Consider the following 23,973-nt stretch of genomic DNA (forward strand, 5'->3'; position numbering starts at 1 on the left):
GTGGACGTCACAATGCGGAAGTTGGACAATGAGCTTCAGACTGAAACTTCCTCCTCTGGGCAACATCTGTGAGGAAATCAATGTTTCCCCCTTTCCATTTCTTTTCTCATTCTGGGGGCAAATTGTTGACTTGCAGGAACTGACGGGAAAGGAAGTGAATCCAGGGAGGGTGCAGACTCTGGAAAGGTTGGCCCAGGTCTCTCTCTCTTAAAGACATTGACATCCTTTGCTCCCTCAGTTTGACACATTTATTTGTCTGGCTAAAAGGATGGTCTCTTTCCTAATGTTCACAATTAAAGGGGTGGTTTCCCCAGGAGATGGCTGACATTTAAGGGAACAGTAAATTAATGTAGAACAGAGGTGTGTCTTGTGTATATTAATAATGGTTCTTTAGTAACAGATAGTCATTACAGCACAGAAGGAGCCCATTTGGCAACTCGAGTCCATGTTGACTCTCTGCAGAGCAATGCAGTTAGTTCCATTCCCCCTTTGTATCCCCATTCCCCTGCAATTGTATTTTGTTCAAGTGCCCATTCAATTTCATTTTAAAATCATAAATCGTCTCCACTTCATATGCAGCGAGTTCCAGATCATGAACAATCACTGCCTAAAAAAAATTCTTCTTCAGATTCTCCCTGTCTCTGTGATCAGGCAATATACTTATACAAAGATTTTCACATCTTGGACAGGAAGTAAAGAGTTGCATCTGTAAATCAGCATGAATCAGCCCCTTCAGGAGATTTGGGAGGGTGTATATTCAGTACAGCAGAGTGAGAAGGGAGGCAGACTGCGTGGGATGGAGATTTGCAACTTTTGGGGAATGAGAGAGGAAAGAATGTACCATAGAAACTAGAATTGTCTGTTCTGAATTTCTATCCTGCACTGACAGTGATGACTTTTGTAAATTCCTTTTACAGGCTATCAGAAGGGGAAGATTTACAGACAGAAATCTCAAACCAAACTTCACATCGAGACCTGGCAGTCACTCAATTCCTCAAGACCTGAATATCTTCGGCCTTTGAATCTGGGAGAAATGTTTGTCTGCTCTGTCTGCTTCATAAAATTTCAAATGTCAGTGTGACTGGAAAAGGCCTGAGACACACACACCCGAGTGAGGGTGTTCCAGTAAACTGACTATGGAAAGAGCTTTCACCAGTTACACAGCCTGAAAAAACATCACCATTCACCACAGGGAGAAACCGTACACATGTTCTCTGTGTGGATGAAGCTTCAACTGATCATCAAACCTGGAGAGACACAAGGACACCCACACCATGGAGAAACTGTGGAAATGTGGGGACTGTGGGAAGGGATTCAAATTCCCATCTGCGCTGGACACTCATCGATGCATTCACACCAGGGAGAGGCCGTTCATCTGCTCTGTGTGTGGGAAGAGATTCGCTGAGTCATACAGCCTGCGGAGACACCAGAAACTTTTCAACTGATTACAGATTTTGGATTTTGCTGTTATTGTTGCTGTTAACCTCATTCAGAACTGAACCATGTTCATTCTGATTGTTGGTGAAGTGGGAGGGTCAGAGGGTTTCTTTCTGCTGGACTGGCCGGTCTCACAACTTTGCTTCTGGTGGCTGATGCTCTTTGAGATTCTTGTGAATATCTAGTTTCATATTTCATATGAATTACAGAATGAAAGTGTGTTTGGGGTGGAAAAGGTATTTAGTTTGAAAGTGTTTGGAACTCCCCAGAGCTTGTCAGGTTGCCATGGAGATGGGCTGGCTAGATTGTTCTTTTGTTGAATTTATCCGGGTACTTCTCACAGAAGAAAACTACAAAGGGACCAGTCTAAGCTGCCTGTGGTAGATTGAGAAACTACATTAAAAGTTATGATGCTAGACAGACAATTTAAGGAATGCGGAGGCAGTGGCTTTGTGGTATTGTCACTGGACTAGGAATCCAGAGACACGGGGGTGCTCTGGGGTCGTGGGTTCAAATCTCATCATGGCAGATGGTGCAATTTGAATCCAATCAATAAAAATCTGGAATGAATTGTAAAAGTGTTCCTCGCTTCTCCACAACAAATTGAACCAATCAGCTTGGAGTCCCTTCTAACTGTGAACTATAACTTGTATCTAAACAGGATCTCCTGGAACACCTGGTGCTCTGACCCCTTACTGGCCTTAACACCAGGTTTTTTTCCCTTAAAGTTCCAGATACTGTAATGTAGCTTTAAAGGGACAGGCCTGTTCATCATTGAGCTGACATACAGTACAATTTGGTAACATAAGCCTTATTAATTACACAACTGTGTCACTGAGGTGAAGTCTAACAGCCAACACTGATAAAGTATTGGTAATATTCATTCTGACACTTGGTAAAGTGGGAGGGTCGGAGGGTTTCTTTCTTCTGGACTGGCCAGTCTCACAACTTTGCTTCCAGTGGGCTGATGCTCTTTGAGCCTGGGAGTGCACGTTTCCACTGAAATGATCTGCAAAAGCTGATAAACGACATTTATTTTATCCTGGACAGTAAATAGTGTTTTTCCTACCATGACAGGTAGATCTAAAATAAATACATTTGTCTCTGTTCCATTGAGTCTACAGCACAGGGCCAGGCCAGTCGGCTCAATTGGTCCATGTCAGTATTTATGCTCCACATGAGCCTCCACTCACCCTTCTTCATCTACCCCCATCAGCATATACTTCTATTCCTTTCTCCCTCATGTATGTATCCAGCTTCTCCTTAAATGTATTCATGCTGTTCACCGCAACCACTCGCTGTGGTCGTGAGTTCCACATTCTTACCACTCACTGGGTAAAGAGGTTTCTCATGAAATCCCTATTGGATTTTGAACCCCTTCATATTTTTAAAGACTTTCATCAGGTCACCCTTCAGTCTTCTCTTTTCTAGTGAAAAGCAGCCCAATCCTTTCCTAAGGGTGAAATGCTCTCAGTTCTGGTATTATTCACAGAATCACATAATCCTTATGGTGCAGAAGGAAGCCATTTGGCCCATCGAGTCTGCACTGTCTCTCTGAAAGAGCATTCTGCCTAGTTCCACTCCCCTGCCTTATCCCCATTGTTATGATATGGTAGGTGGTATTTGCCAGATTGACCAAATCCCAAAGAGAAACTTTGCCAAGATATTAGAATGATTTTGCAATTTGTATTTATTACAAGAAGGTTAGTGCACTGAAGTCAGAAGTAAAGAGTCCACTACCAGCTTTAGGGATTTTAAAGATTAAATCAAAACATTTATTAACAAAAGAAAAGAAAACTTAAACACACAAGACGACAGTTACACAGTTACATTTAGCCTGATAAAAGTTCCCACAGGATTTCTACTTAACTAGACCCCCAGCTACGCACCTCTTTGAGGCAACTGTCCAAATTGATTCTTCATGTATCAAACATCCAGCAATATTACCACAAGCACACACTGTTGCTATCAGGGAGGTATTTCACAGCTTCTTTATCCCTCTCCCTCGACAATGGAATTTCAAGGCTTCTAACACAACCTTGCACTCTGGAACGCAAGCACTTCTTTGGGGTGACCAGAGGCTGCTTCACAAGTCTGTTTTACACAGTCAAGATCTCACATGGCCAGTCCCCATACAGCTTCCCATCTTATATTTCCTCCCTTTTGATCTGTAAATCCCATTGTTTCACCCTTTCTTTGGAAGTTACTTTTCCCAAAATATAAAAATCGTTCATGTTGTCCTTATGTCCAGCACTTTCGGGAAAAAATAAACTTAATAACTTTGCCTTACTTATCTTGCCAGTTGGAAAACATCTCATCCTGTCCCTTTGAAAATCAAACAACCTCTCAACTCATCTCTAAATACAAATTCCATTCACACTGTATCCGCTGGGACTTCATCCTAGCTTACCCATCTCCACTTCAAATGCCTGTTTTACACCGAATCCCTTTGATGATTTAAACCTTGCAGTCTGACTGTCTGCAGTTTAATGAAAACACATACACCCCCCATAAGCCTGCTTTAAAGCATCCCACAGTAAAATTAGGAAAAAAATATTTCCTTTACACCATAACCTTGCACATTCTTTCTTTTCAGATAGCAATCCAATTCCCTTTTGAACACATTGATTGAACCTGCCTGCACCACCCTCTCAGGAATTTCGTTCCAGACTCCAACCACCCTCTGGGTGAACAAGTTTCTCCTCACATCATGGTTTACTCCTTTTGACAATTGTTTTGAATCAGTGCTCTCCAGTTCTTGTGTTTTCTTGAGTGGAAACAGTTTCTCACTATTTACCCTGTTCATACCCCTCTGGATCTTGAATATCTCTATCAAGTCTCCTCTCAGCCTTCTTTTCTCCAAGGAAAACAGTCCCAACCTCTCCATTTTATCCTCATAGCTACAGTTCATTAGCCCTGGAATCATTCTTGTGAATCTCCTCTGTACTCCAATGCCTTCACATTCTTCCTCAAGTATGGTGCCCAAAATTGGATACAGTATTCCAGATGAGGCCTTACTTGTGTCTTATAGTGTCTCCTTACTCTTGTACTCAATGCCCCTATTAACAAAGCCTAAGATACGATATGCTTTATCAACTGCTCTCTCAACATGCCCTGCCATCTTCAATGACGTACGTACATATACACCGAGGTCCCTCTGTTCCTTCTTTAGAGTTTCTGCCTTTGTGTTATACTGTCTCTCCTTATCCTTCCTGCCAAAATAAACACCTCACAGTTCTCTGCATTGAACTTCATCTGCCACATCTGCCCAATCCACTAACAAGTCTATGTCCTCTTGAAGTTCAAGACAATCCTCTTCACAGTTGACAACGTCTCCAGTCTTCGTATCATCTGCAATTCTTGAGAATCTTTGTTGCACCAGTCAGCCCTATTTCCCCGTTCTATCCCCATATCTCTGCACGTTTATTTCCCTCAAGTGCCCATCCAATTTCCTTATGAAACTGTTCACTGTCTCTGCTTCCACACCCCATCCCCCCGAAAGTTCCAGGTCATTACCGCTCACTGTGTAAAAATATTCTTCCTCTCATCCCCCCTACATCTCCTGTCCAAAACTTTAACTCTGTGTCCCCCTCGTCCTTGTACCATCAGCGAACAGGAACAGCTTTTCTTTGTCCACCCTATCTAAACCTGTCATAATCTTGTACACCTCTATTAAATCTCCCCTCAACCTCCTTTGCTCCAAGGAGAACAACCCCAGCTTCTCCAACCTAACCTTGTGGTTAAAATCCCTCATCCCTGGAACCATTCTGGTAAATCTCCTCTCCACCCTCTCAGGGGCCCTCACATCCTTCCTAAAGTGTGGTGACCAGAACTGGACTCAATACTCTAGTTGTGGCCTAACCAGAGCTTTATAAAGGTTCAGCATAACTTCCCTGCTTTTGTTCTCAATCCCTCTATTTCTGAAGCCCACGATCCCACGTGCTTTGCGAATTCCTCTCTCACTCTGTCTTGCCACCTTCAATGATGTCCCCAGGTCCCTCTGTCCCTGCTCACTCTATAGAACTGTGCCATTAAGTCTATATTTACTCTTCCTACCCCCTCTGCCAAATCACATCACCTCACACTTCTTTGTATTAAATTCCATCTACCACTTCAGAGAATGTTGAGGGGAGATTTGTGTTAAACTAAACAGAGGAGAGGAGACACTGCTTTCTTTAATATGTCACCCACAATTGAAGATGATCCCCTCCCTTTAAATGTACACAAGGCTCATAGAGCGCAGAAGGAGGCTATTCGGCCCATCATGCTACTGCCGGCTCTTTGAAAGAACTGTCCAATTAATTCCAATTCCCTGCAATTTTCTTTTCCTTTCAAGAATCTGTCCCATTCCCTTCTGAAAGATACAGTTGAATTTGCTTCCAGTGCATTTTCAGGCAGTGAATTCCAAATCACAACAACTCGCTGTGTTTTCTTTAACAATTCAGGATATTGTGTTGAACATCTTATTGGAAAGAAGGCTGATCCAACACTGCAGCACTCCCTCATTGCAGGTTTTGATATTTGTCATGTCCCTGGACCCTGACTTGACACTGGAAGCTTGAGGCTCAGAGGTGAGAGTGTGATCCACTGAGCCTCGACCGATGCTGTATACAATACAAAGTTGGAAAGGGAAAGTTACCCTTTAAAAAAAGTTACCCCCACCCTTTGCCTCCAGTGTCTAGATCTTATAATAAAAACCCCAGTATAAATAACAAGTGTTGGTTCAGAGCCACTAGTTTCCACTTCCCATCTGAGCCTCCAGCACCTTTCTCTCTCTCTATTGCTCATGCCAATGACAGCCAGGCGATGGATCTGAGGCCTGAATTTAGCTGAGAATAACGGGGCCTGTGCCCCAGTTGGGAAACTGCCATGGGCGTCGCACTGACAGAGAGACAGGAAGGTGCTGGAGGACTGACTGGGAAATAGGCCTTCAACCAATCAGGGCACGGGAGGGGGTGATCCGACCCCCAGGGTTCAGTGCCTCTGTGTCCAGGTTATAGAGCAGATGAAGAGAAACCATTTGGGTCCAGAACATTGTGCACATCCTTTTACACTGGTTGCCTCTGATTCTCAAGTAATTTTCTGTTTCTTTTAACCATGTCCTGTTTCATTAATAAATTTTTATCAGTAAAATTATTTGATTTTTCTGGACTTTTGATGATTAGATTTCTGCACTTTAGGGAAAGTGGGTGAGAGTGGTTGGCAGGCTCTTTAACAGAAAGTGAGTCCCTCTAAGGTAATTGGCAAAGGAGCCAGTGGGGGAGATGAGATTTTATTTTTGACAGAGCGATGTTAGAAAATGGGGTTCAGGGAGTCAATTAACCCTTTATCCCCTTTTCCCAAACTCTGAAATTGGTGACAGTGGATCAACAAAACATTTGGCCAATGAAGACCCAAACCACAATATCCCATCCTGTCACCTGTCAACCATCCTCACCCAGAGAGTAATCACAACAGGAATAAAAACAGGAGAAGTGTAACAATCAAATTAAAAATCAATGCACAGCCAGTCATAGTTTTTAATTCAGTGTTCACTTATTAGCAAGAAAACCTGAAGTAGGGGATCTCCCAGGATTCTTACAGTCCACAGCTTGAGGGGGAGGAGAACTCTCTCTCCGACCCCTCACTCAATTTTACTCTTATTTTCCAGCTCTGTTCTGGACCCGCCTGGGGTAACATTTACTCGATCTTTTCTTCTGAAGGAGCGCTGTGAGTTCTTGGTTACTCGTACATAAGGACATATGCTTTAAGCAACAGACCGGCCAGTGGAGCAGAAAGAAACCCTCTGACCCTCCCACTTCACCAACTGTCAGAATGAACATGTTTCAGTCCTGGGTGTGATTAACAGCAGCAATAACAGCAGAATCCAACCCTGTAATCACTTGTGAACTCGCTGGTGTCTCAGCAGGTGGCATGACTGAGTGAATCCTTTCCCACACTCAGAGCAGGTGAATGGCCTCTCTCCAGAGTGAAGTCGCTGGTGTGTCCGCAAGTTGGATGAATCATTGAATTCCTTCCCACACTCAGAGCAGGTGAATGGCCTCTCCCCAGTGTGAACTCGCTGGTGTCTCCGGAGATTGGATGAATTAATGAATCCCGTCCCACACTCGGAGCAGGTGAACGGCCTCTCCCCAGTGTGAATGAGATGGTGAGTCAGCAGGTTTGGTAAGTGAGTGAATCCCTTCCCACACTCAGAGCAGGTGAATGGCCTCTCCCCTGTGTGAACTCGCTGGTGTCTCCGCAGGATGGATGAATCACCAAATCCCTTCCCACATTCAGAGCAGGTGAATGGCCTCTCCCCAGTGTGAACTCGCCGGTGTCTCCACAGACTGGACGATGAACTAAACCGCTTTGCACAGTGAGAACAGCTGAATGGTCTCTCCTCAGTGTGAATGCGCTGGTGGAACATCAGTTCCCGCGAGCTTTTGAAGCCACTCCCACAGTCAGAGCATTTAAAGGGTCTCTCACTGGTGTGAGTGACATGGTGTGTCAGCAGGCTGGATGACTGAGTGAATCGCTGCCCACACACGGTGCAGATGAATGGCCTCTCCCCGGTGTGAACTCGCTCGTGTGTCAGCAGGGCGGATAAATCACTGAATCCCTTCCCACACACAGAGCAGATGAATGGCCTCTCCCCAGTGTGACTGCGTCGATGAACCTCCAGCTTTGAAGGGAATCTGAATCCCTTCCCACAGTCCCCACATTTCCACGATTTCTCCATGATGCAGGTGTTCTTGTATCTCTCCAGGCTGAATGATCAGTTGAAGCCTTGTCCTCACACAGGACACATGTACAGTCTCTCATCACTGCATATGCTTCAATGTTTTTTTCAACTGAGTAACTAGTTAAAGCTCTTTCCACAGTCAGTGCACTGGAATACTCTCACTTGCGCATGTGTGTGTCACTGTTCCAGTCACACTGATCATTAAAATGTTTTGAAGCAGGCAGAACAAGGAAACATTTCTCCCTGATGATATTCGGGTCCCGATAAATGAAACCGCTCTGTCAGATTTTGACATGAAATTTGGTTTGAGACTTCAGTCTGCAAATCATCCCTTTCTCATATCCTGTAAAAGGAGTTTACAAATAGCGTTACTGTCAGTACAGGATAGAAATTCAGAACACACAAGTCTAGTTTCAGTGTACCATTCCTTCCTCTCTCATTCCCCCAGTGTCTATTCCGGACACACTCTCTCCTTTCTCACTCAGCTGTACCGAATATACATCCTGCCAATTCTCCAGAAGAAGCGATTCATGCTGATTGACAGATCCATGGTCATTGCTTCATGTCCCGGAGACAGACATGTAAATCTTGATGCAGGGTGTAAATATGGAGGGAGAGGGGATGCTGCGCATGTGCGGGGGAGAGCCCGCCCCTTCCCTTCATGCTGAGGGGCTGACCAATGGGAAGAATTGGAGGACCGGAAGGACTCTGATCCTCCAGCCAATCAGTGCGCGGGCTTTCTGTGAATGAAGATTGAGCTTCACACAGACTAAAACTTCCTCCTGTGTCCAACATCAGTGAATAAAACACTTTCTTTTCTCCCCCTTTCCATTTCTTTTCTCATTCTGGGGGCAAAATGTTGACTTGCAGGAACTGAAGGAAAAGGAAGTGAATCCAGGGAGGGTGCAGACTCTGGAAAGGTTGGCCCAGGTCTCTCTCTCTCTCTCTCTCTTAAAGACATTGACATCCTTTGCTCCCTCAGCTTGACACATTTATTTGTCTGGCTAAAAGGTTGGTCTCTTTCCTCATGTTCACAATTAAAGGGGTGGTTTTCCCAGCAGATGGCTGACATTTAATGGGACAGTAATTTAATATAGGACAGTGATATGTCTTGTGCCATTACATGATGCATATTTTATGTTTGTGTGGGACAGACAATGACAGTTTTTACGGAACGACAGAGGAAAGAATGTTCCACAGTAATCAGAAATGCCTGCTCTGAATTTCTATCCTGAACTGACAGTGATGCATTTCGTAAACTTCTTTTACAGGATATTAGAAGAGGAGGGTTTACAATCAGAAATCTCAAACCAAACGTCATGTCAAGATCTGACAGAGTCAATTGATTCATCAGGACCTGAATATCATCGGTAATTGAATCTAGAAGGAGAAATGTTTGTCTGTTCTGTCTGCTTCAAAAGATTTGAAATGCCAGTATGACTGCAAAAGCACTGAGACACACACACCCGAGTGAGAGTGTTCCAGTGCACTGACTGTGGAAAGAGCTTTAACCAGTGACACAACTTGAAAAATCATCGCACCATTCACAGCAGGGAGAGACCATACACATGTTCTGTGTGTGGATGAGCCTTCGGCTTCAGCAGTTCAAGAATGCAGCTCACCACCACGTTCTGAAGGGCAGTGAGGGATAGGCAATAAATGCTGGCCGAGGCAGCGATGCCCACATCCCATCAATGAATAAAAAAAAATTGTCAAACCTGGAGAGACACAAAGGGCACCCGCACCATGGCAAAACCATGGAAATGTGTGAACTGTGGGAAAGGATACAGATCCCCATCTCAGCTGGAAATTCACGAACACAGTCACACCGGGGAGAGGCCATTCACCTGCTTAGAGTGTGGGAAGGGATTCACTCATTCATCCTCCCTGCTGAGATACCAGAGCATCCACACCGGGGAGAGGCCGTTCACCTGCTCTGAGTGTGGGAAGGCATTCAGTACTTCATTTGACCTGGTGACATACCAGCGAGTTCACACAGGGGAGAGGCCATTCACCTGCTCTGAGTGTGGGAAAGGATTCACTCAGTCATCTCACTTGCAGACACACCAGCGAGTTCACTCTGGGGGGAGGCCAGTCATCTGCTCTGAGTGTGGGAAGGAATTCACTGGCTTGTCACACCTGCAGGTACACCAGCGAGTTCACACCGGGGACAAGCCTTTCACCTGCTCTGATTGTGGGAAGAGATTCACTCAGTTATGTAACCTGCAGACACACCAACGGGGTCACACTGGAGAAAGGCCATTCACCTGCTCTCAGTGTGGGAAGAGATTCACTCAGTCATCCACCCTGCTGACACACCAGCGGGTTCACACTGGGGAGAGGCCGTTCACCTGCTTTGAGTGTGGAAATGGATTTGCTCATTCATCGCACCTGCTGAGACACCAGCGAATTCACACTGGGGAGAGGCCGTTCACCTGCTCTGAGTGTGGGAAGGGATTCACTCGGTCAACCTACCTGCTGAGTCACCAGCGAGTTCACAAGTGATTACCAGGGTTGGATTCTGCTGTTATTGCTCCTGTTAATCACATCCAGGACTGAACCTTGTTCCTTCTGATACTTGGTGAAGTGGGAGGGTCAGAGGGTTTCTTTCTGCTGGACTGGACGGTCTCATGACTTTGCTTCCAGTGGGCTGATGCTCTTTGAGCCTGGGAGTGCACATTTCCACTGAAATGATCCACAAAAGCTGATGATGGACATTTATTTTATCCTGGATAGCAAATAGTATTTTTTCGACCACTACAGGTAGATCTAAAATAAATACATTTGTCTCTGCTCCATTGAGTCTACAGCACAGGGCCAGTCGGCTCATTTGGTTTCTGTCAGTATTTATGCTCCACATGAGCCTCCACCCACCCCTCTTCATCTCCCCCATCAGCATATCTTTGTATTCCTTTCTCCCTCATGTATGTATCTAGCTTTGCTTTAAATGTATTCATGCTAGTCACCTCAACCACTTGCTGTGGTAGTGAGTTCCACACTCTCACCATTCACTGAGTAACGAGGTTTCTCATGAAATCCTGATTGGATTATTTAACCCCTTCATCATCTTAAAGACTTCCATCAGGTCACCCTTCAGTCTTCTCTTTTCTAGAGAAAAGCAGCCACAGCCTTTCCTGAGGATTAAATGCTCTCAGTTCTGATATTATTCTTGTGAATCTTTGTTGCTCCTTCTCCAGTGCCTCTATTTCCTTTTTCTAAATGGAGATCACAAATGTTGACAGTGCTCCCAGTGTAGTCTAACCATGGTTCGAAACAAGTTGAACATAACCTCCCTGCTTTTCAATTCTATCCCTCGAGAATGGAACCCGATTTCTGGGCCCCACACTTTAGGAAAGATGTGAAGTTCTTCGAGAGGGTGCAGAGGAGATTTACAAGAATGGCACCAGGGATGATGGACTTCAGTTAGCTGGAGAAACTGGAGCAGCTGAAAGTGTTCTTTTTAGATCACAGAGTCATTAGGGTAGAGGAGGAATCCATTCAGCCCATCGTGTTCACGCCGGCTCACTGCAGTCAGTCCCATGGCTTTGTTGTATCCCTGTCGCCCTGAAAATTTATTTTCCTCAACTGCCCATCCAATTTCCTTTTGAAACCATTCATTGTCTCTGCTTCCACCCACCTCGCAGACAGCGAGTTCCTGATCATCACCACTCACTGTGTAAAAATGTTCCTCCTCAAATCCCCCCCATATCTTTTCATTTTCATTCTTTCATGGGTTGTGGGTGTCACTGGCTGGGCCAGCATTTATTGTCCATCCCTAATTGCCCTTGAGAAGGTGGTGTTGAGCTGCATTCTTGAACCGCTGCAGTCCATGTGGTGTAGGTACACCCACAGTGCTGTTAGGGAGGAATTCCAGGATTTGACCCAGCGACAGTGAAGATATACCCACGGTGATGTAGATATATCTCCTGTACAAAACTTTAAATCTGTGTCCGCCTCGTCCTTGTACCATCAGCGAATGGAAACAGCTTTTCTCTGTCCTCCTTATCTAAACCTGTCATAATCTTGTACACCTCTATCAAATCTCCCCTCAACCTCCTTTGCTCCAAGGAGAACAACCCCAGCTTCTCCAACCTAACCTTGTGGTTAAAATCCCTCATCCCTGGAACCATTCTCCTCTCCACCCTCTCAGGGACCCTCACATCCTTCCTAAAGTGTGGTGACCAGAACTGGAGTCAATACTCTAGTTGTGGCCTAACCAGAGTTTTATAAAGGTTCAGCATAACTTCCCTGCTTTTGTTCTGAATCCCTCTATTTCTGAAGCACAAGATCCCATGTGCTTTGCTAATTCCTCTCTCACTCTGTCCTGCCACCTTCAATGATGTCTGCACATGAACCCCCTGCTCACTCTTTAGAACTGTTCTATTTACATCTATATTTCCTCTCCCTATCCCCTCTGCTAAATATCATTGCCTCAGTCTTCTCTGTATTAACATTCTCTGAAGTGACAGATGGAATTTAAGGGGTGCTTTAAGTGTTAAACTAAACATTCAGAGAAGAGGAGGCACTGCTTCCTTTAATATGTCACCCACAATTGAAGATGATCCCCTCCCTTTCAATGTATACGAGGCTCATAGAGCATAGAAGGAGGCCATTCAGCCCATCATGCTGGCTGCTGTGAATTTCTAAGTTCATAATTCATACGTTTTCAAAAATAACTTTTAGTTTGGGGATTGAAATGTAGCTCGATGGAAACTCTGGGTTGAGAAACTGTTGAACACAACTCTGATGGAAATCCAAATCAAAGAAGCCTGGGCTAATTACAGTTAAAATGTGACCTATGTTTATTCAGTAAGGTCAGCGTTGATAGTGAGAACACTTAAACAATCGATGATCCATTGTGGATTTTTCTTTTTATTTTCTCATTGAAGGCAGTTTCAGTCGGCAGGAAGTGTGGGACCAGGAGCTGTGAACCAGCTGTGGGATGAGAAGCCAAGAGGGTCATTAGGAACCAGCGTGTTCCTCATGTTTAAATCCCTCAGCAAGAAGTTAGTGAAACTTCCACTTGAACTGAGAAGTCCACAGCTTTGAGGCCTGAAAGGAAAGTTGCAGTGTTTCTTAGCCAAAAGCTGATGGAAGGACCCCCATAAAGTCTTGGAGCTTGGAGAATAGCTGGAATACTGAGGAGAATTAAAGTGAATTCTGGAGAGCTTTGACATCCCTTTGGGATGGTCCCAGGAATAGAAGCGAATGAACCTTCAAGATACCATTAAGTATAAGTTCTCTTGTGGAGAAGTTAAAAAGTAGAACTGGGTTTAAAGCATAAATCTTTATAAACTATAGCATTAAGTTCGTAGTGCTGGTTTTTAATATTCTTTTGTTTTATATATACAGTAAATTTTGGTTTTGTTTGTAAATGTGGAATCTTGTGGTGTAATTCTTTCAGTTATCACTGGGTGTTCGAATTTCTCTTTAAACGTTAACGGTCTTGACCAGGATTGTAACAATCGGCACAATCAATATTTCAAACCAAATACAAGAAGAGAAAATATGATTTTCCTTATTTTGTAGAAAGCATTATTACATTGTAAGACATCCCTCTTCTAGGATTCCCAACAATTTCTTCGTTCAAGCACTTCTTTTTGTGAAACAATCCAAGAATTGATGATTAAAAATGGAACTAATTGTAGTCCCTTCTAAAGCAGGAAGGCTATCGCCCAGCACAGAGGGTAATTTTGGATTTCTCCCATAGACCAATCGAGAGGGACTATACCCTCCAACTATCTGAAGTGAATTTTTTACATGCATTGTCCATGTCAGTGCAGTTGTCAACTTGCAGTTTAGCTGATCAGCTAAGATTTTTTGCAGCATTTCATCGATCACAGAGTGATTCCTTTTCACAGAGTCCATTGATGAAAGGACTTTCAGCTGCGGTGTTCATGACCATAATGTTCATGTTTTCACACACGTCTCTAAACTCGTCATTAGCAAATTTCCCCTCCATTATCCTTCAGAAACTTAGCTGGTGCCCCAGGTCCAGTCCCTATCCATTTCCCCACGACTTGGTCTATAATCTCCCTTTTGTCCTTGCCATGTATTATTGGAGAAAGAGTAAATCGGTTACCATATCTATAAAGTGTAGAGTGAAAATATTTCTGTCTTTGTCCCATCCCTTTAGATCCATGGCAACTACCTGGTTAAAGTCACGTGCCAAGGGAAGGTTTACAATAGGATGTGACGGCGTCCTCCCATACTTTTTACACATTTCACACTTTGCTCTAATCTCCTCTATGAACCTCGTATACTCTTCATCAACCACTTGTGCATTACTAAGCAGGATTTTTAACCTTTGACAGGAAGGGTTAGCAAGTTCTCTGTTTAGCTTTAAAATAATTTGTTTCTTTGACTCTGATTCTTATCATTGATACTATTAATCCTTCTCAAAGACCCTGATGAGAAACATCAGGTATTGTTAAGGTAGAGACAATAATGTCCTGATTGAGCAAACTGCAGATCCACTGACTTTCCAAAAACAGTTGCCTTATCTTGCTCCATATCCAGTTGCATTTGTGGCCTTTTTCATGGAAGGTTTACTCAACAGTAAGAGTACACCAGTCCAAATAAAGTGGGTGACTCCAGCTATTTTCCAAAAATCCCCACTCTTTTTAGTGACTTCAATGTGTTGACATCCCCAAACCCAAACTAGTAGAACTTTCACACTCCTTAACCTTGTGTCGATCCTCACTATGAGGTGAATCTGGGTAACATGTTCACCAATCTGATCCACATACTGTCGAGGTGCAGCCACTGACTAACAGCACAGCTGAATGAGTCTGTGACTAACACACTCATCACTGGACCAAAGCTCCTTGTGACTGGTGCAATTCCTTCAGAGTGATCATCATCATCACCTTCAGCCTCAGAATTCTCTGTGTCATGTGTCACTTCGAAGACCCTGATTTTCCACTTTGGGTAGTTCATCACATAATGATATTTTGAGTCAGACCTGAAATACCTGTTAATTGTTCCCTAGTCATTCCTGGGGTTCATTCAGCTATTGGTGCTGTTCCAATCCTGTCCTTTGTTGTGATATCCAGATCTGCTAAAGATGCTTTCACCTTTGTTCAAAACCTGTCAAAGTCCAACTATCCAATAGATCACCTTTCTTGTAAATCTCATCAATGAATCCGAATAGAAGATCCAAACCTTCATCAGTATCCAACTGATGGGCATCCAGCTCACTAAATACTTTGCTTCTGATTTTACTTTTGTTAGGAAGTGGCAATGCCAAGACCAGACCTGGTTTCCTCCTTGGTAAGGACTTATCCCGTGTCCACATGTCCACTTCATTCTTCCACTGGTCGTGTGGCTCAGACTCCGAGAACATCGGCGGGTAATCAGACCCTGACAATTCCCACTTGCTTTCAGCCATTTCTCACAAAAGCTACTCGGATTGTAAGTTTCTGTCTGAAATTTTATTTTCCTCTAGTTTCCAATGTTCACCATTAGAAGAACATTCTCTGCTACCACGTTATAATCCTGACAGCCTGATGGTGAAACTGAGGAAGAAACTGAGCCAATCTTTACTTGGTATAGAATTATTCACCAAGTGAAACATTATGGGTATATACCTCCTGACTCGACTCCACTCTATGTCAGTAAGGGTCTTCTTATGTGTGCTCAAGTAACTATCCAATCCATGACACCCACCTGTATATACTTAACCTCAATTGATACAATTAGCACCCACAGTCAGAGCATCTAAAAGGTCCCTAATCAGTGTAACTGTCATGGTGTGTCAGCAGCTCAGATGAACAGATGAATCCCTTCCCACACTCAGAGCAAGTGAACGGCCTCTCCCCGGTGTGAACTCGTTGGTGTGTCTGCAGGGTGGATGACCGAGTGAATCCCTTCCCACACACCTAACAGATGAATGGCCTTTCCCCAGTGTGAACCCACTGGTGTGCCAGCAGGTCGCAAGACCGAGTGAATCTCTTCCCACATTCAGAACAGACGAGCCAGTCCCCGGTGTAAACTCTCTGGTGTGTTAGCAGGTAGAATGACCGAGTGAATCCCTTCCCACACTCAGAGCAGGTGAACGGCCTCTCCCCGCTGTGAACTCGCTTGTGCATCAGCAGTGGGGATGAATCACTAAACCCCTTCCCACACACAGGGCAGGTGAACGGTCGCTCCCTGGTGTGAACTCACTGGTGTGATTGCAGGCTGGATAACTGACTGAATCCCTTCCCACAGTCAGGGCAGGTGAATGGCTTCTCGCCAGTGTGAACTCGCTGGTGTGTCTGTAGGTGAGATGACTGAGTGAATCCCTTCCCACACTCAAAGCAGGTGAACGGCTTCTCCCCGGTGTGACTGCGCTAATGAGTTTCCAACACAGATGGGGATCTGAATCCCTTCCCACAGTCCCTACATTTCCACGGTTTCTCCATGGTGTCCGTGTCCTTGTGTCTCTCCAGGTTCTACGATCAGTTGAAGCCTCGTACTCACACAGAACAGGTCTCTCTCCGCTGTGAATGGTGATGTTTTTCTCAAGCTCTGAAACTGGTTAAAGCTTATTGCACAGTCAGTGCACTGGAACACTCTCACTCGGGTGTGTGTGTCTCCTGCTTTTGCAGTCACACTGATGTTTAAAACCTTTTGAAGCAGACAGAACAGACAAACATTTCTCCTTCTAGATTCAAAGGCTGATCATATTCAGGTCCCAATGAGTCGACTGAGTCTGTCAGATCTTGACGTAATGTTTGGTTTGAGATTTCTGTCAGCAAATCCTCCCCTTCTAATATCCTGCTGAAGGAGTTTACAAAAGTCATTATTGTCAGTACAGGATAGAAATTCAAAACAGACAATTCTAAATTCTATCGAACATTCTTTCCTCCCTCATTCCCCAAAAACAGTAATTCTCCATCTCACACACTCTCACTCCATTCTCACTCTGCTGCACCTAAGATACACCCAACATTATTGCACTAAAAATGTGTCTTATACACAGTGCTCTATTACATGATTAGAGATACATGGTGCTGTGGGGATAAATTTTATTTCAACAGCCAGTGGTGATGACCTGGAACCCACTGCCTATGAGGGTGGTGGTTCCAGAGACTATCAATAATTTCAAAATGAAATTGAATTGACACTTGAAGGAAATGAACATGCAGGGGAACGGGGATGTAGAAGGGGGAATGGGACTGACTGGATCACTCTACAGAGAGTTGGTATGGACTCGAGTTGTCAAATGGACTCCTTCTGTGTCAGAATTACTCCATCATTGGAAATATATTAAGTAGCTACAGTACTGTCCTCCAAGACTATAAGGATAACAAATGAAATTTATTACAAAACTATCAATATATATCTAAAATGTCCCCATTACAATAGTGTAATAATTTTCATAATATTATTCTGCTTTATTGTCGAATAGGTTTATGGGTCTGAGTGTGGATGGTTCTCTCTGTGTGATTTAGTTACATTTGGAGTCAGGGAAACTACAAAGCTTGAAATTATCAAAAGAAGTTAGGTGTAGAAATGTACTTGAAATGCTAATGAATAAACATCGATGGGGTCTTAGCTTGGAAGGTGTGAAGGGAATTTGCATTTTTAGATAAGTGAAGGGTTTTTTGGATTTCAAAGGGACATTAGGATTTTTACAACGAGCCAGATAAGAAAGGCTAAGCAGTGTGTTTATTTTTCCCAAAGGTTACTGACAACATTGGCAACATGAAAGATTGTTATAGTATGGGAAAGGTAAAGTTCCAAAGACCAATGGAACAACGGAATTTACATATTAAAGAGAGAGAAAATATATAAAGGAGACTGAAAGGCTATGTTGGGGGGCCATGTAAGATCTAGCAGGAGTGTGTGAAACAGCCTTCGGGAAGCCTCCACCCATTTGTGCATAAGTCTACTGTGTCCTGTAACTAAAGTTGAAGACAAGCTTTTGGAATTCCATTGCCCAATGGGTACTGTGGTAACCTGCTGGGTTACTTTTTTAGTTAAAAATCCATTTTGTTGCCTTAAAGAGGTTGTGTAATTTAGAGTCAGGTTAATTAGGAATTTTAGGATTTGTTATAGTATTAAGTAATTGTCATCTTATGTATGTGCTTGAAATCTTTTCTTCTGTTAATAAATATTTTAATTTCATTTTTAAAATCTCTAAAGGTCTTAGTGGACTCCTTGTTTCTGAATTCAGTGCACACATCTTCTCGTAATAAATGCAAATTGCAAAACTGTTGTGATAACATGGCCAAGTTTCCCTTGTGGATTTGGTCCACCTGGCACACATCATCTGCCACGTCATAACACCCCTATTACAACATTAGACATATCTTTGCCCTTTAGTACTGTTTTGTCCAGGGAGAAGAACTCTAATGGAATAAAATAAGGGACACTTCAGCCGTGGGGGAGGCATGGGTGGGGCGTGGGATGCTTGTGTCCGTGAGAGCAGGTTGGGGGTGTTTGGGTTTCAATATGAGGGGAGCTGGGGAGGAGGGGTCTTGAGACAATAATAGTGGGAGGGGTGGGGTTTAAAATCAACTAAAACTTACAACTTACCTTGTTCAGTCACAGCATCATCATCTCTCTGCTGGCCGACTCGATCACTTACCGTCCCACTCGAATCACTCAAACTCACCCAGGAGACTCCAGGGATCGGATTGCCACTGGCTGTCCTAGAAATACAGGACAAAAGGTAAATAAGGAGCAATTCCTTAAAATAGAGGATAGTTAAACACCCTGATATTGACCCCTTAAATGTCAGCCATCTCCTGGGAAAACCACCCCTTTAATTGTGAACCTTAGGAAATGTCCTTTTAGCCAGACAAATAAATGTGTCAAGCTGAGGGAGCAAAGGATGTCAATGTCTTTAAGAGAGAGAGAGAGAGAGACCTGGGCCAACCTTTCCAGAGTCTGCACCCTCCCTGGATTCACTTCCTTTCCCTTCAGTTCCTGCAAGTCAACAATTTGCCCCTAGAATGAGAAAAGAATTGAAAGGGGGAGAAAAGAAAGTGTTTTACTCACAGATGTTGGACACAGGAGGAAGTTTTAGTCTGTGTGAAGCTCAATCTTCATTCACACAAAGCCCGCGCTCTGATTGGCTGGAGTATCAGAGTCCTTCCGGTCCTTCAAGTCTCTCCATTGGTGAACCCCTCAGCAGGAAGGGAAGGGGCGGGCTCTCCTCCGCACTTGCACAGCTTCCCCTCTCCCCAGTTCTCCGAGCGGCTTCTCGCTCTGGCTGGAGCCGTCAGCCGGTTGCCTGGAAACCTTGGCTCAAGGAGGAGGGGCAGGGAGGGGGAACAATGGGTGGGGGCGGGGCTCCCGTGTCCGCGCGCCTGGCCTGCAGACTGGGACCCGACAACGTCACCGCGGAGCAGAGTGATTCCTATTGGCTGATTCAGGTACGGTTCCATTTTGGGCGTCACAATGCGGAAGTTGGACAATGAGCTTCAGACTAAAACTTCCTCCTCTGGGCAACATCTGTGAAGAAATCAATGTTTCCCCCTTTCCATTTCTTTTCTCATTCTGGGGGCAAATTGTTGACTTGCAGGAACTGAAGGGAAAGGAAGTGAATCCAGGGAGGGTGCAGACTCTGGAAAGGTTGGCCCAGGCCTCTCTCTCTCTTAAAGACATTGAATTCCTTTGCTCCCTCAGCTTGACACATTTATTTGCCTGGCTAAAATGATGGTCTCTTTGCTAATGTTCAGAGTCTCGTGTTGTTTAATGGTACATATTACATGTATTATTTCTGGTTCTCTGATAAAATACATTTATTACTTTTTCCAGCCCTGTAATATATTACTGTAGCTAGGTTATATATTTCCAGCCAGAGATTCATTACTGTATTGAAGGAGTCCATTCGGCAACTCAAGTCCATGTTGACTCCCTCTAGAGCAATCCAGTCAGTCCTATTCCCTTTCTCTATCTCCGTTCCCCTGCATGTCTATTTCCTTCAAGTTATCACCCAATTTCATTTTGAAATCGTTGATCATCTCTGCTTCCACCAGTTAGTGAGTTCCAGGTCTCACAGCCTGCAGGGAGATTTTCAGGGCTCTGTGTCCTGCAGTGGAAACACTGAGCATGGATCAATCAATCAGCATGCATTGACACCTTCAGGAGAATTTGGAGGGTGTATATTAGCTACAGCAGAGTAGAAATTGAGGGAGAGTGTGTGGGACAGAGATTTACAGCTTTTGGGGATGATAGAGGAAAGAATGTTCCACAGAAACTAGAATTCTGTTCTGAATTTCTATCATGGACTGACAGTGATGACTTTTGTAAACTCCTTTTACAGAACATTAAAAGGGGAGGATTTGCAGACAGAAATCTCAAACCAAATGTCACATCAAGATCTGACAGAGTCACTCAATTCATCGGGAGCTGAATATCAATGGCCTTTGAATCTAGAAGGAGAAATGTTTGACTGTTCATTCTGCTTCAGAAGGTTTTAAAATCAGTGTTATTGGAAATGAACTGAGACAGACACATCCGAGTGAGAGTGTTCCAGTGCACTGACTGTGGAAAGAGCTTTGACCAGTTATGCAGCCTGACAAAACATCACGGGAGGGACTGCTCAATTGATCATTGAATCTGGGGCAACCTAAGGACACCTGCACTATGGAGAAACTGTGGAAATGTGGGGACTGTGGGAAGGGATTCATATCCCCATCAAAGCTGGAAATTCATCGACGCAGCCACACTGGAGAGAGGCCGTTCACCTGCTCCATGTGTGGGAAGGGATTCACTCATTCATCCCACCTGATGAGACACCAGCGAGTTCACACCGGGGAGAGACCATTCATCTGCTCTGACTGTGGGAAGGGATTCACTCAGTCATCCCACTTGCGGATACACCAGCGAGTTCACACCGGGGAGAGTTTGTTCATCTGCACCATGTGTGGGAAACGATTCACTCAATCATCGAGCCTGCTGAGACACCATGTCACTCACACTGATGAGAGACCCTTTAAATGTTCTGACTGTGGGAGTAGGTTCAAAAGCTCTAGGGAACTGATGTCCCACCAGCGTTTTCACACTGAGGAGAGACTGTTCAGCTGCTCTCACTGCACAAAGAAGTTTAGAAGTTCATCCAACCTGCAGGAACACCAGCGACTGCACACCAGGGGGAGGCCATTCACCTGCTCGGAGTACGGGAAAGGATTCATTCAGTTGTCCAAACTGCAGATGCACCAGTGAGTTCACACTGGGGCGAGGCCATTCACCTGCTCCAGTGTGGGAAGGGATTTGCTTATTTATCCAGCTTGCTGAGATACCAGTGAGCTCACAGTGGGGAGAGGCCATTCACTTGCTCTGAGTGTGGGAAGGGATTCACACGATCGCCCCACCTGTTGACACACCAGCGACTTCACACTGGGGAGAAGCCATTTACCTGCTCTGAGTGTGCGAAGGAATTCAGTCATTCATCTGGTCTGTGGACACATCAGCAAGTTCACACCGGGGAGAGACAATTCACCTGCTCTGAGTGTTGGAAGGGATTCAGTGATTCAGCACATCTGTGGATACATCAGCGAGTGCACACCGGAGAGAGGCCGTTCACCTGCACCGTGTGTGGGCAGCAATTCCCTCAGTCATCCAGCCTGCTGACACACCATGTCACTCACACCAATGAGAGACCTTTTAAATGTGCTGACTGTATCTGGGCCCCACAGTTTAGGAAAGATGTGAAATTCTTTGAGAGGGTGCAGTGGAGATTGATGACAATGGCACCAGGAACGAGGGGCCAGAGACTGGAACAGCTGAATTTTCTGACTTTGGATCATGGAGTCATTAAGATAGACAAGGAGACAATTCAGCCCATCAAGTCCATGTTAGCTGTCCTTAGAGCAATCCATTCAGTCCCATTCCTCCGTTCTATCACTGAATCCCTGAAAGCTTATTTCCCTCAAGTGCCCATCCAATTGCCTATTTAAATTGTTCATCGTCTCTGCTTCCCTCCCCTGCCCTTCATAGGCAGCAAGTTCCGGTCATTACCACTCGCTGTGTAAAAATATTCCTCCTCACATCCTCCCCGCATCTCCTGCCCAAAACCTGAAATCTGTGTCCCCTTCATCCTTGTACCATCAGCGAATGGGAACAGCTTTTCTTTGTCCACCTGATCTAAACCTGTCATAATCTTGTACACCTCTATGGAATCTCCCCTAAACCTCCTGGATTCAAGGGAATCAACCCCAGCCTGACATCTAAAATAAAAAACAAAGAAACTATGTTAATGCCTGAAATCAATTGGGAATATTTGATTTCTGTTTTAAAGATATGATGAATATATTGTCTTGAACAGTAAAGGAATTGGAGTAACTCACCCGGGTGATCAGTGGAATGTATCAATCTGGTATCCACCTACATTCTAGTGAAAGCCAGGGAGGTGTAGATGAGATGATTAAATTGATAGATTTCTCTGGAAGAAATTTACATCCTTACCTACGAATTTTGTTTTAAAGAAACCCACATTTGACAGCCTGGCCACCACCTGAAATATCAGGACCATAACAGGGGGAGATGAGCAAAGGCAGACACTCACTTTGATCTTTTGATAAGAGCACCTGAAAGTTCAGAATCTGTGTCCTGACATTGGGATACCGGTGTGAGTGTGCAGATGTGATTTGTTACATATAGGACGCATAAATTCATGGTGAAGTGGACTGAGGAACGGGTCCCAAACATACCCAGCTACTTAACAAACAACATGACAGAAATGGTTAATGTTACCAAGAGAATGAGACAATATTTTGACAACATCAAGATGTTGACACATACTCCAGAGAGAAACTGACTTTAAAACAATCAGTATAGAATTAAACACACTGGTTATGGTCACAAAATGAGTAAAATTGAAGTAACAGAGATAAAAATTTGGATTGGGTCAATTAAGGGGTTGGGAGAAATAATACTGAGTGAGAACTGTCCACAAGTTGGACAGGGGTAAGGAGAGAGCTGCAGAATATTTTACATCCATGCTTGATCTGTTCCTTGAAGCATATGTCCTTATGTACTAGTAACCTAGAACTCAGGGCGCTCCTTCAGGAGAAAAGATCGAGTAGATGTTACCGCAGGCAGGGCCAGAACAGAACTGGAAAATAACGGAGTGAAATTGAGTGAGGGGTCAGAGAGAGTTGTCCTTCCCCTGAAGGTGTGGACAGTAAGAATCCTGGGGGAACCCCCTACTTCGGGTTTTCTTGCTAATTGGTGTACATTTAATTAAAAACTATGACAGGCTGTGCATTTATTTTTAGTTTGATTGTTACACTTCTCCTGTTTTTATTCCTGTTGTGATTACTCTCTGGGTGAGGATGGTTGACAGGTGACAGGATGGGAAATTGTGGTTTGGGTCTTCATTGACCAAATGTTTTATTGATCCGAAAGGTGTAAAAGGGGCCAAACTTCAGCAGAAATCTGGCAGAGCTGAGAACAGACGACTTGCTATGTGGGAACAGGGAGATGAACAGCTCCCAGAGGACAGAGAAAACAAGAGTGTCTTGAATCCTAGACGACACCTGGGTGTCAAGGCCACCATGTTTTCACTGCTTGGCATGGGAATGCTGACTCCCTGTACCGGGGCTGGAGAGTGGGAAGCCAATTGTTTGAGAGTTTGACGTGGCTTGGGCGGGTACAGATGGTTCAATGACCATTCAAACGTTAGCTCGGCAATGATTGGGTTAAATCAGTCTCCATAGACTTTGTGATGTAAAAAAGTATCAGAAGGGATTTCCCGAGCACAGAGATTTGTAGAGGTTTTACATATTGCATTGACTGGTGCCATGGCATCTGGGACAGACCAGGGAGCATTTACGTGGAGATGGTGCTTCGACCCAGAGTGTAATGGTAATGCT

General features: G+C 44.3%; 7 protein-coding genes across 11 annotated transcripts in view; 4 read left to right on the plus strand and 3 right to left on the minus strand.

Moving 5' to 3' along the window:
• The window catches only part of LOC144697178 (uncharacterized), a 685,261-nt gene that overhangs the window by 550,893 nt on the left and 110,395 nt on the right, over window positions 1-23,973 (minus strand). The gene's annotated exons all lie outside the window — the stretch shown is intronic.
• Window positions 1-23,973, plus strand: part of LOC144697280 (uncharacterized) — a 353,357-nt gene that overhangs the window by 241,703 nt on the left and 87,681 nt on the right. The window lies entirely within an intron of this gene.
• Window positions 1-23,973, minus strand: part of LOC144696973 (uncharacterized) — a 280,733-nt gene that overhangs the window by 57,482 nt on the left and 199,278 nt on the right. The window contains exon 1 of one of the 2 annotated variants that reach the window (XM_078568703.1): window positions 19,151-19,236. The exons of the other annotated variant lie outside the window; for it this stretch is intronic. The gene's annotated coding sequence lies outside the window, so the exon portion shown is untranslated. Of the gene's footprint in view, window positions 1-19,150; window positions 19,237-23,973 lie in introns of those variants that run through there. 2 annotated transcript variants of the gene reach the window in all.
• Window positions 1-23,973, plus strand: part of LOC144697199 (uncharacterized) — a 243,973-nt gene that overhangs the window by 41,349 nt on the left and 178,651 nt on the right. The gene's annotated exons all lie outside the window — the stretch shown is intronic.
• LOC144697164 (uncharacterized) overlaps window positions 1-23,973 on the minus strand; it is a 193,567-nt gene that overhangs the window by 5,314 nt on the left and 164,280 nt on the right. The gene's annotated exons all lie outside the window — the stretch shown is intronic.
• LOC144697952 (uncharacterized) lies at window positions 9,438-22,369 on the plus strand. Its single transcript, XM_078569907.1, has 3 exons — window positions 9,438-10,662; window positions 15,609-15,709; window positions 21,407-22,369. The coding sequence occupies exons 1-3, from the start codon at window positions 9,908-9,910 to the stop codon at window positions 22,054-22,056; spliced, it is 1,506 nt and encodes a 501-aa protein (XP_078426033.1). The 5' UTR covers window positions 9,438-9,907; the 3' UTR covers window positions 22,057-22,369.
• On the plus strand, window positions 20,700-22,369 carry LOC144697253 (uncharacterized). The gene has a single exon (XM_078569186.1). It carries the CDS (start codon window positions 20,744-20,746, stop codon window positions 21,320-21,322), a length of 579 nt encoding a protein of 192 aa, XP_078425312.1. The 5' UTR covers window positions 20,700-20,743; the 3' UTR covers window positions 21,323-22,369.

Source organism: Cetorhinus maximus, chromosome 23 (assembly GCF_964194155.1).
Source record: "Cetorhinus maximus chromosome 23, sCetMax3.hap1.1, whole genome shotgun sequence".
Lineage (NCBI taxonomy): Eukaryota > Metazoa > Chordata > Chondrichthyes > Lamniformes > Cetorhinidae > Cetorhinus > Cetorhinus maximus.

Excerpts from the sequence above, each read along its gene's own strand:
- LOC144697952 (XM_078569907.1), top strand. The coding sequence starts at position 9,908 with ATGGCAAAACCATGGAAATGTGTGAACTGTGGGAAAGGATACAGATCC. Across the intron at positions 10,663-15,608 it reads AGTCACCAGCGAGTTCACAA|TTTCCAATGTTCACCATTAG; the intron begins GTGATTACCAGG and ends ATTTTCCTCTAG. Across the intron at positions 15,710-21,406 it reads ACTGAGCCAATCTTTACTTG|CTCACAGTGGGGAGAGGCCA; the intron begins GTATAGAATTAT and ends GATACCAGTGAG.
- LOC144697253 (XM_078569186.1), top strand. The coding sequence starts at position 20,744 with ATGGAGAAACTGTGGAAATGTGGGGACTGTGGGAAGGGATTCATATCC.